At 35.8% G+C, this 12,687-nt stretch overlaps 1 protein-coding gene across 5 annotated transcripts in view; it reads left to right on the top strand.

Annotated features, from left to right (window-relative positions):
- The window catches only part of LOC150084061 (protein deacetylase HDAC6-like), a 463,437-nt gene that overhangs the window by 186,110 nt on the left and 264,640 nt on the right, over positions 1 to 12,687 (top strand). For 4 of the 5 annotated variants that reach the window (XM_090375877.1, XM_090375876.1, XM_090375879.1 and 1 more), the window contains one exon: positions 8,474 to 8,533. In XM_090375877.1, the coding sequence (XP_090232003.1) occupies positions 8,474 to 8,533 (60 nt within the window). Of the gene's footprint in view, positions 1 to 8,473; positions 8,534 to 8,607; positions 8,668 to 12,687 lie in introns of all 5 variants that reach the window. The other variant, XM_090375878.1, reaches the window with a different exon arrangement.

The following is a 12,687-nucleotide window of genomic DNA, read 5'->3' as shown; positions in this document are numbered from 1 at the left end:
GGTTTTTTTTTGTTTTTTTTTTTTTTTGGCTGATGCTGCATAAGCTTGCTTTCTTGCATCAAATGCCTCTACTAATGCTGTATCACTTCCTGCCTTTTATTTGCAGCTAAAAGCTCAATTCCAATATCAAATTCCAAGTCTCGACACCATTTCAACTGTTGGTGGAATGAGGAATGCACAAAAGCGAAGAAAGAACAAAATAAAGCATGGAATTTATTTCGTCGAACTCCAACTACAGTTAATCTTATTAAATACAAGAAACTAAAGGCTAAAGCTCGTCGCATTCAAAGACAAGCCAAGAAAGATTCTTGGACTCGGTTTGCATCAACTGTCAATAGAAACATGAACCCATGATTAATATGGAAGAAAATTAGGCAGCTTTCTGGGAAGTTTCCAACTGTTCCTTTCCCCAATTCTCTCCTGCAATGGCCTAGACGTCTCTGCTCCTCTGGATATAGCAAATGCTTTAGGCAAAACTTTTGCTCACGTCTCAGCTGCTTCCACTTACACGCCGGAATTTCAGAAAACTAAGACCACCACAGAATAGAGACACATCAACTTTCGAACTTCACTGCTACTTCCATATAACCAGCCGCTCCAATACAGTGAACTTATGCAAGCCATCAGAACAACATGCAACAGTGCCACTGGGCCAGATGGGATATATTATGTTATGTTACAGCACCTTGATGAGAAAAACTTACAAATGCTACTAGCCTTCTTTAACTGAATCTTCTGGGAAATGTTTATCCCACTTCTTGGCACCATGCTATAGTTCTGGCCTTTTTGAAACCTGGAAAAGACCCCTGCAATCCTAATAGTTACAGGCCAATATCTCTATCCAGTTGCCTCGGTAAAATTCTTGAAAAAATGATCCACAGTCGACTCACTTGGATCATTGAAAGCGAACATTACTAAGTAATAGTCAGCATGGCTTTCGCCAAAACAGGTCCTCCTTTGATCTGATGATCAAGGCTGAATCCGAAATTCGCAATGCCTTTGTTAAAAACGAACACCTAGTTATGGTCTCCATAGATATAGAGAAGGCATTCGATACAACCTGGCGTTATGGAATTCTCTGTGACCTGCATAATCATGGTCTCCGTGGCAACCTGCCTATATTTATTAGGAACTTCCTCAAGAGCAGCTTCCTCCTTGGCAACCTGCCTATATTTATTAGGAACTTCCTCTTTCCAGGTGCGATATCAAAATTCCCTTTCTACTACATTCTTGCAAGAAGGAGTACCACAAGGGTCAGTTTTGAGTGTAACCCTGTTTGCCCTCCGAATTGATTCTATCACAAAAGAACTCCCAAATACTGTAGAGGCGTACCTTTACGCTGACGATCTCTCTCTTTCTTGCCATTCACAGAATATGAGATCTGTTGAAAGGCAATTGCAGATGTCTCTCAATAAAGTACAAAGGTGGGCTGAGCTCAATGGATATCGTCTTTCCCAACAGAAAACAGTTGCGATCCACTTTTGCAATCAACGCAAACTGCATACGGATCCTGAACTTCGGATATCAAATATCACCATTCCGATTGCCAGCAATATCAGATTCTTGGGACTAATCCTGGACAGTAAGCTGAACTTCTTTGAGCATGTTAAATTATTACGTACTGCCTGTCTCAAAAAGATCAACATGCTAAGAGCTTTATCTGCCCATTCTTGGAGAGCAGACCGTACAACTTTGCTGCTCTTATATAGAGCCTTGATCAGATCCCGTTTAGACTATGGTGCTCCAGTTTATGATTCTGCCCGAAGGAGTGTACTACGCTGGCTGGATCCTATTCAACATAATGCACTGCGGATTGCAATTGGTGCTTATGGGACATCTCCAACTCATAGTCTATACATTGAAGCTCATGAGCCCCCTCTGCATCTCCGCAGAAAAATGCTGTTACTTAAATACGCAGTCAAAATACAGACTTGCTCTTTACATCCTATTCAGCCATACCTTTTTAATCAACCACTAGTTAATCTCTATAGAAATAAACCAAGTAAAATCCGACCAGCTGGCCTACGGCTCCTTGAAATATCACAGTACTGGTATGTCCCTCTCCACAATAGGCAACAGATAAAGTGTTACTCTCATCCTCCGTGGACCCCCTTTCCTCAACTGACTTGTGATACTTATTTTCTACAATGGGGAAAGAATCGCCTACCGACCCTGAATGTGCAACAACTCCATGCTAGCCATCTTCAAAGCTGTGCTGACTTCTTGCCGGTATATACGGATGGTTCCAAATCTCCTTCAGCTGTTGGAGCAGCAGCAGTGCTTCCTCGGCTATCATATCAGCTTCTCTTCCACCTGAGTATAGTAACTTTTCAGCAGAACTGTATGCAATACAATTAGCTTTAGAAAATTTGACTCTCCACCCATCTGCAAAATATATAGTTTACACTGACTCTCTCAGCTCAATTAGAGCAATGCAGAATCCCTCTCAAATGAATCACCATATTTTAATGAAAATCAGGAGTTTGCTATTGCAAATTGAACACCATCAACAACTAGTGAAGTTTTTCTGGATTCCGGCACATTCAAGCATAAAAGGAAATGAACTAGCTGATATATCTGCTAAAAATCCATCAACCATAGACTTAACCTCTGCCTTCATTCCAGCATCTGATTATAATATCATAATTCAAACGGCATACCATGCACAGTGGACAGAGCTATGGCATAAAGAAACAAATAACAAACTTTTTCAATTGAAACAGGACCCAAAATTATGGCACTCATGCACTCAGACAGTTCGGCGAGAAGAAGTGGTACTCGCACAGATAAGAATAGGGCATGCCCATCTGACTCACCTCCATTTACTCACCGGCAATGATCCTCCTCAGTGTTCACACTGCTCTGAACATCTAACAGTCAAACATATTTTGATTGGCTGTCCACACTATCAACATCGTACTTCAACACTTCAAAATCTGGCTAATCTTCAAGAACTGCTGGCACTACATCATATCATAGGAGAGGAGGCCAATATTAAGGAACTTTTCTGCTTTCTGAAACAAATTAGAGTGTATAATCTTTTATGAATAGCTCTCATAATTGAAATGAATTTGAATTGTTACGTTCTTTATTATTTTCTGATATAACTACGAATAGGCGCACTACAGCCATAGCAGCTAATGCGCCAATAAACAACTAACCACACACACACACGCTTTACATACCAACTAAGAAATATTGTTCAAGGTTTAGGCCTAAATGGATGTCAGATGAACTAATGAGACATATGGCAGAGAAGAAAAATGCATGGGATACATATACGTTGATCTGTAACCAAGTTACAAAGAGGTTAGGCAGGCGAAGGCAGATTACGAGAAATTTTGCAAGGGATGGAAAGAAAAACAGCAAAGAGTTCTTTACTTATGTAAACTCTAGAAGGAAGGGGATGAATCAGATTGGTCCACTTGATATCGATGGTTCAACTGTTGATGTTCCTGCTCAGGTAGCTAACAAACTAAATGAATATTTTGCATCAACATTTGAGGAGTTATTCAGCGAGGGGAATGCCAGAGGTGTATTCAACTCTGGCAGTAAGCTAGATAATCTTGTAATAACTGAGAGTAAAGTGGAGCAGAAATTGTTGAAGATAAACACAAGAAAGGCACCTGGGGTGGATGGGATCTATCCAGTTATATTAAAGGAGGCAGCAAAGGAAGTAAGCAAACCCTTAGCCATAATTACGAGAGCTTCCTTGGACTTAGGGGAGGTACTGGAGATGTGCAAATGTGACCATAATTCACAAAGGAGGATCAAAGGCTGACACAAGTAATTATAGACCCGTGAGTTTAACTTCTGTTCCAGGAAAATTAATGGAGGCACTGGTTAAAGAAGCACTACAGGATCATCTAGACAAGACTTCAGTTATAGCTCGGACACAGCATGGTTTTGTTAAGGGGAAGTCTTGCCTGACCAATTTGATTGGATACTGTGATGCAGTCACAAAAGAACTGGATGCAGGGAATAACTTTGATATTATATACTTGGATCTTAGAATGGCTTTTGATACTGTTGCACATGGAAGACTGCTGCACAAATTGGAGCAGTGTGGCATTGGAGGCAAATTGCTGCTATGGATAAAGGGGTGGTTGAGGGGGAGAAGACAGAGTGGTAATCAATGGACACTGCTCATCGTGGACTAATGTTATTAGTGGAGTTCCTCAGGGTTCAGTGTTGGGTCCATTATTGTTTTCTGTATTTATAAATAATATTGATGATAGTATATCAAGCTTAATGTCCAAGTTTGCAGACGATACAAAGGTTGGCAGGGTTGTTTAGGATACTACGGACGCTATGCTGCTGCAACAGGATCTGGAAGGTTGAGCAGATGGGCTGAGACGTGGTAAATGAAGTTTAACATTGACAAATGTAAAGTACTACATATGAGAAACAGCAACCCCAGAGCAACATATCAACTCTGTGGTACTACACTGACAGTGGTAGAGAATGAAAAGGACCTGGGGGTAATTGTGCAGGCAGATATGAAGTTCTCTGAGCAGTGCAGACAGGCTGCAAGAGTAGCTCATGGTGTCTTGTCAATGATATACAGGAATTTTTCTAGCAGGGATAAGGAGGTCATTATTCTCTTGTATAAAGCAATGGTCAGGCCACACCTTGAGTACTGTATACAGGTCTGGAGGCCTCATTTCAAGAAGGATGTAGGGCTGCTGGAACGAGTACAGAGAAGGGCAACAAGATTAGTGAATGGAACAAAGGGTTGCTCTTATGAAGAAAGGCTTAAGTTTTGCAAATTACAGTGTCTGGAGATTAGGCACCGGCAAGGTGATCTGATAGAGGTGTATAAAGCCTTGAATGGTTTGAGCATGCTCAATTCTGATGGGATTCTTTCTCTTGCTTGGAATAATCACCTGAGAATGCACAAATTCAAATTGAGGAAAGACAGATGTAGGATAGATATGCAGAAATTTGCCTTTAGCCAGTGGGTAGTTGGTTGGTGGAACAGACTTCCATCCCTTGTTGTGGAAGTTGATAGCCTAAATAAATTTTTGGCTCAGCTGGACAGGTATTTCGAACAAATGAAGGGGTGAAGTGGAAGGTTTTTTTTTTTTTTTTTTTGGCTGATATTGCATAAGCTTGCTTTCTTGCATCATATGCCTCTGCTAATGCTAATGACGCAGAATTTGTTGTTCAGTGTTATAGGTTCTGATTGCATGGAATTTTCATTAAAAAAAAAAACCAACAGCACTGGCTGGAAGTTTTTTCAACAATCAAGTTGTCATCTGGCTGAAAGCAACTTTTTTTCCTGCAACTATCCTTTTTGAATTTAAAATTATCCTCTGAATGTGTGGGATCATGTGTCATCCAAGTAATAGTAAGGATACTATCAGCATTTAATTTGCTGAATCCCTTTAAACCCCTAAACACTTCAGTTAGGTTCCCACACAGGTTCCTAATTACCAGACATGCAATAGGCAGAACTGAAATCTTGTTTAGTTAGAGTACCCTACTGTGTCCCACTTACTAATCTTGTTGCTTTTCTTTGCACTCATTCCAACAGATCCATATTCTTTCTAAAATGAGGTTTCAGCACTATATTCAGTATTTAAAATAAAATCTAATTGTTTCCTTATACATGGTATAATTAATTACCTCCTTTCCCTGCCTGGAAAAATTTCTGTACATCTCTGACAGATCCCCATGAGCTGTTCTAGCATCTGATCTGCACTTCTCTGAGAACTTCATGTAGGACTGCAGGAAGATATGCAGTTTTGGGTATATCAGCAATACTTAAAATTCTGTGCTGCCTACTTATATTTATCAGTATGCAGAATGTGAATGGTCGTTTTTTTTTTTTTTTTTTTTTAACTTATAAAATACTGTATGTATATTATACAGTAAAAAGAATTTATTTTAAAGGAATTTGTAGTAGACTGAATCATCAGTTTAAGAGCAAGTATTATGAAATTTTGGAAAATTTTTCTTAAAATAAATTCTGGAAAACCCCTTAGTTCTTCATGAACTGGGGGTCTGAACTTGATTGTTTACAGTAGAAATATATGTTTTTTTTTACAGTATTAAGCAATATTAAAAAAAAAAAAAAAAAAAAAAAAGAAATAGGGCACAGAATTAAAATTACATTGTGTGTCATACATTATCTGTTTGGCTCTCCTAACCTGCTGAAAACAAGTGACAAATTAATTTCTATCTTTTATTTTTGTAAATAATACTCTAGTAACTTTCCAACTCTCTCATGCTCCATTAGTCCTGACAATTTTATTATATGGGTGCTTGAAAACAATAGACTGCGAGAACACTATACACTGGATTACATTTACACCTCCTGTGGCATGACATCAGCTGTTTGAAAAAGGCAAATTTGTAATCTTCATTCTTACTTGTTATGCAAGTGAACAAGAACCTGGTAAAAGGTTTGTATTGGGATACTTGTTTATTAAAATATTTTTCATGGTGTCAACACGAAGTTAAAGACATGTTTGAAGACTGATGTTATAAAATTTATGTCCAAACTCAGAATTAACTTTAGAATATTGTTAATATTCTAAAGTTATTCTAATTGATAATGAATTGAATATTATATTAATAACAATTAATTAGATATATACAGCATTTTTTGTTCTGATTTATTCTTGGGGATCATAAATTATAACTGCTGGGCTGTAATTGTGATGGCAGTGCTGTGTATTTGTTGAATAAATACCATTAGAATTTGCTTCATTTTGTGTTGACAATGATATAATATACAGCAGGCCCCCCGTTATAACGTGATTCGCTTTACGCTGATTCGCTATAACGCTGTTCTTATATTATAACCCATATCTGACTATAACGCTGTCACAGATCACTATAATGCTCTTTTACAGATTGCATTTTTGGCATATTTAACAAAATTGTTTCATTTGATGGAGTCGATAGCTTGAAAATGAATATAAAAATACGATTAAAATGTTTCCCACGCCAACTTGAGAAATTTTTCCACGCTCAGTGAAATTTTCTCGCGCGCTAATTTAATTGCAGTACAGTAACTTGTTACGTAGTTACGAGATCAACATTTTAAAAAAATGATAAAGTATATTGCTTGTAATATTTGTGTTATACGCATTTATCCGAAGTCTAGTCATCACTCAGTACAGTATTAGACATCGTGCGTAATGGACAGTTTACTTAAACATTGTATCACAATTACCACATGCAACCAATGCAGCTACATTTGCAAAGAGTTAATAATGGCCGATAAGAATGGAAAAGCAACGTCTGGCGCAGTACGAAGACTATAAATGTAAGAAAAAGACTGAATTTGAAAATTAAATTAGACGTTTTGAAGCGAATCGATTCCAGTCAAAGACTAGCAGATGTGTGCCATAATTTAGGACTTTGCAAGTTTAACTGTAAGAACAATTATAAAAAAAAATAAAGAATTAATTTTAGCAGCGGGAAAGAAAGCTGTTCCACTGCAAGCAACTAGGGCTAGGCCGGCTATTAGGATTGAAATGGAAAGACGTTAACTAATTTTATTGAAGATAATATCCAATGCAGAATTCAGTTAAGTTAAATTTTATAAAAAAAAATAACAAAAAAAAAAAAAAAAAAAGAGAAAAATTAGCCTATATGATGATCTGAAGAAAACTCACATAAAAAAAAAAAAAAAAAAAAAATTGGAACCATTTAAAACTAGTAAAGGCTGGTTGAACAGATTTAAAATCCAGGGAGAAGCCGCAAGTGTAGATCAAGGAGTCGAAACTTTCAAAAAAGAACTTGTTAAAATTATTGAAGAGGGGTATTATGTGTTATACTTCTCAACAAGTCTTTAACATAGATGAAGCAGGACTTTTGTGGAAACGAATGCCTAAAAGAAGTTTCATATTGAAAGAAGAAAAAACATGCCAGGTTTCAAAGCGGCGAAGGATCGGTTGACTTTATTGTTGGGTGGTAACGCTGGGGGGGGGGATTTAAAATTAATACCTCTTTTAGTTTATTTGGAAGAGGGCCAAAATCGACACATTTTTCATGATTAAATTCATCATTTAAATTAAATCAATTTAGATCAATTAAAGTCATGATTTTAATTGGAATTTTAAGTTTAATATTGATATGTAAGTAGTTACTACATAATTATATATGTATGTAATGCAGAATATTTTGACCGACATTTGTGCATCTTTTCACTACCGTTTATTTTTGATTAGGAAATATCCTATGGCACCGACCGCAACTCACAAATACATATGTTACCTTATGGGAATGCAGCGCTCGCTTAGCGCGGATTCACTTAGCGCTCTGTTTTTCCGGAACAAATTATCAGTGTTAAGTGGGGGTCATCTGTAGATTGTATTTTAATGGCCTTATAAATATTTATAATGTTCATTGTTGATTTACCTAGTTCAGGATGTAAGGATTAATTTATTTTAGTACTGCATTTAAAAATGAAAAAATTTGCCTTTTATCCTAAATCATAATTCTTGTTTGTTTCTCACAGTACTCCCCAGAATTAATACTAATTTCTTCAGGATATGATGCTGCTCTAGGATGTCCAGAGGTGGGATTTGGTATTTTTTTTCTCTATTATTATTTCTTAATTTTTTTTTTAACTTTTGCTTTTATTTTGTACAGTTCTCACCTGAATTGCTACTTATCTCAGCTGGGTATGATTCAACACTAGGAGATATTAAGGTAACATTTTTGAATACGAGCATTGTATTTTTACAAACACATTTCTCATGTCATGCAGGGTCATCAGAAAAGACAACAATTTTCAATTGCCTATATTTTTTGATGTATTGACAGACATCGTCAAATCTAATGTCATTAAACATAGACGTGGTAGGTTTTTTGGACTGGTTAATGATGCACCTTAGTGGGAAAATTCTTGAAGCAAGGTGAGGTACGCTACTGAGCAGTATACATTTTGTGTGAAAAATGTTTTCCAGAATGGTAATTTTGTTACAGTTTAGCATTAAATCAAAGTGAGATTTGTGATTTTGCAGAAAAGGTTAGAAAGGGAAAAAAACATAGTAGAAACATTTTCCCAATAAAATGGGGCATAATCACATACAGCAATTACAGTTCTTCATTTCCATGGTCATTATACTCTCCAGAATTTGAATACCTGTGATTATTTTCTTAGCGAGGATTCCTAAAGGACAATATCTACAAGAATAACCCCATATACCATTGAAGAATTGAAATGGCTGCTGTTGGAGGGCATATCTAAAAAAAAAACTGATTGCAGTTATGTAAACTTTAGTTGATCTGTGAATAGTCTTGAATGCTCAGGGATTCACATATTGAATGTTTTCAGTTGAATAATAAAACCCTTATGTCTTACATGTTAAATTATACTGAACTCACCAATGCCAATGAAATACATCAAAATATATGCCTTCAAAATTGTTTCTTTTCTTGATCACACTGTGTAATAAATAGAACATTAGAATATGACTTGTATGCTCTTTTATTTTTTTGTGTACTTTTTTTTTTTACTTTTCTAATATATTACACTTCTTTCATCATTTTTAAATGTCCTATGCAAATGTTTTAAGCTATAAAGTAGAAAGAAACATTTTACTACATGTGGTAGCCAAGTATTTCACTGCATTGTGGATAAAAAAAAGTAAGATAAAAATTATATAATGAAGGAATTCATCTGATGGGATCCCATCTTGCCAGGAACACCACAAGATGGTTAATGTCTTTAAGCTATGGAATAGAAAGAAACGATTTGCTACATATGTTAGCAAAGTATTTTACAATGCACTATGGATAAAAAAGTAGAATAAAAATTATATAAAGAAGGAATTCATCTCCTGGGATACCATCTTATCAGGAACCACAAGATGGTTAATGAATGGGAAAAAACCAAGAGACAGCTTTTCAGTGACCCATAAACCCTGCTATAGGGCTGAGTTGAGAGGCTGTGGTCCCTTGCTATGACAGCCACAATCATGAAATACTTATCAAAATGAGAAATGAAGAACTAAAGAAAAAAGGAGCAAGCTATTAAATACCTCCACAAATCTCTCTATATTGATGGGAACATTAATTTGAATGTTGGAACAGGGGTACTTTCAAGATAGACTTATTTTGGTGGGGTGGGGGACTGAATTATAAAATTAATAGATGTGAGAAAAATTGTACCAGCATCTTATAAGATACAGGCTCTACTGCAGCTATATTCCAGGCTACATTACTGATGGAAGCTACCATTAATGATAAAACAATGAATTCAATAATTGAAATTAACAAATGGGAAGCATAAAGGTACAAATACTTGCTAACAGGGTGTAATTTCAATGTATTAGCACAAAAAAAAAAAAAAAACTATCTTTGCACAAACTCAAAGATGATTGTGAGTTCTAAAAGCTCCCATTTCCATTGTTGATTGCTTGGTGCATAGAAAAATATTGATAGATGTCTCTGTGATCTGAGAGAAAAACTTAAATGAAAAATTTTAATATGATTAGTATAAGAGAGCTACGATGCTCAATACATTCTACATTGTATTTCAATATTTGTAGAAGAATAAGAGAAATTTACCTCAGTATGATACATAGAACACTTCCTAAAGACACTCTCCAGCAAATAAATGAAAATAAAATTAACGCAAAATAATTACAATAATAAAATTAATTAAAAATTTAAAACAAGTTCAATGCAAATTTTGAAAAAGACTTTCCTTCCTGAAGCTGATAGGGCTTTTCGACCATACGTCTTGATCACAGGAATGGAAATTACCAAGTATGTGTGAGCCGGAATCTTAAATAGAGAGATTATTTGCCTTCACGCAATCACATGCCCGTAAAAGATTGGGATTATTCATCTTCTATGTGCATAAAACACCATGAATCAGAGATTAGATCTATTTTCCAATTTGTGGTCTCTTATATCACCTGCAAAGACAAATAATCGCTGACATATATGGAAATGCAAATAGCATAATGGTGCTATTTTAGAATTTGGGAGTGAAATAATATGAAACAGTATTTTTGTCAACACTGATCAGACAGGAAATGTGATTTAAAATTTTTCATGTAGAAAAATAAATTTTACTTATATAGAAAATGAATATTTGTAAAAGAATAAGAGAAGTTTGCCTCAATGTGATATGTAGAACACTTCTGTATGATACTCTCCAGAAATTAAAACGAAAACAATTAAAAAATCGACAATCTTACATTACAGTAAGAAATAATTAACAATAATTAAAAATCAAATGAACACAATTACAAATCAATTTAACGGAATTAAAAATTAAGTAAAAAAATTTAATGAAAAAAAATTGCAAAACGATTTTCCTTCCTGAAGCCGACAATGCTTTGCGACCGTATGTCGTGATCACAAGAATGAAAATTACTGAATAGGGTTGAGCATGGAACTTAAATAGGGATTATTTGTCTTTGTTCATGCATGTAAAGGACCATGAGTCGGAGATTAGATATGGCCGGTGAACATTAACAGAATTCTCATGTAATTTAATTTCGACGGTTTCTGCAATTAATAGTCTCGCATAATTATGTTGGATGCTTAAGTATTTTGGCCTCGTTAAATAAAAAAGTGTTTTTCATTAATTCTTACGCTGCTGAATGAGAACCACAAACTGTGAGGCCACATGTTGATTAACACGAAAATTCGGAGGGAACCGCGTAGAACCCTGATAAGACGAGTGGCAGTCACCACAAGAAATGTGGTATACGAGGTCATTTATTTGTGTTGCGAACAAGGAAAGGACTAAGCAATTGTTCAGTATAGTGTGTAATTTCCGTATTGGCCTGGCTACAGTTTTAAATTCGGTATCTTTAAAGAAACTGTTGAATCATTTATTCCACTGTTCAACATATGGGACAAAAATAAACTATTTTTTGATATTACTATTGTTGGTTGGTGTATTTTTTTGTATTCTATCCTTAGCTTGTACCCTAATTCTGTCTATTGTAGCAAGTGGGTAACCCCTGTTTAAGAATCTGCTGGTTAATATTTGTATTTCTGAGCCCAAAGCAGATTCTGTCGTTGAATATTTATAAGCATTGATTAAAGATAATCGATCTTTTGTAGGTGAATGGGTGATAGCTGTTATAATGCAGAAGCATACTGGTGGGCGCCTCCGTAGCCAGGTGGGAAGGAGCAGCAGTGCATAGCACACGCTTCTTGATTAGACCAGGGTTCGAGCCCGTCATCACCAAATACGGAGGATGCGGAAAGGTCAGGGAATGACCACCGCACATTCCCGGAGCAATATCGCCTTAGTTGCTAATGCTCCTAAAAACCAAACAACAACAAACAAGCATACTGGTGTTTGTAGGTTTACAATAAATGTTAAATTGGATTTTATTTTCGTCCCGAGTAAGCATGAAATTTAGAAAATTTTATGACTTGGTATCTGTATTCTCTCTCTCCAATGTAAAGTTGAGTCTAGAATGAATATTATTAAATATGTAAAATGTCTTGGATAGTGTTACTATCAGTAATGACTAGAACATCATCCAAAATATGTGATATATGTGGTAGAAAAGACGTCAAATGTATACATTCAATTGTCGAGAGATAGATCTCTGATATAGGCCACTCAGGCTTAATCCCATTGGCAAACCAAAAATTTGTTTGTATACTTTGTCTCAGAAGGTGATATAGTTGGCTTCAACTATGAGTTTAATTAAGTGAAAAATTTCCTTAATAGGAAGTTTCGTATAATTAATC

Source organism: Mastigoproctus giganteus, chromosome 6 (genome assembly GCF_048544385.1).
Source record: "Mastigoproctus giganteus isolate SK-2022 chromosome 6, ASM4854438v1, whole genome shotgun sequence".
Classification (NCBI taxonomy): domain Eukaryota; kingdom Metazoa; phylum Arthropoda; class Arachnida; order Uropygi; family Thelyphonidae; genus Mastigoproctus; species Mastigoproctus giganteus.
Note: the sequence above shows the minus strand (reverse complement) of the source record. Positions and strands in the feature narration are given on the sequence as shown.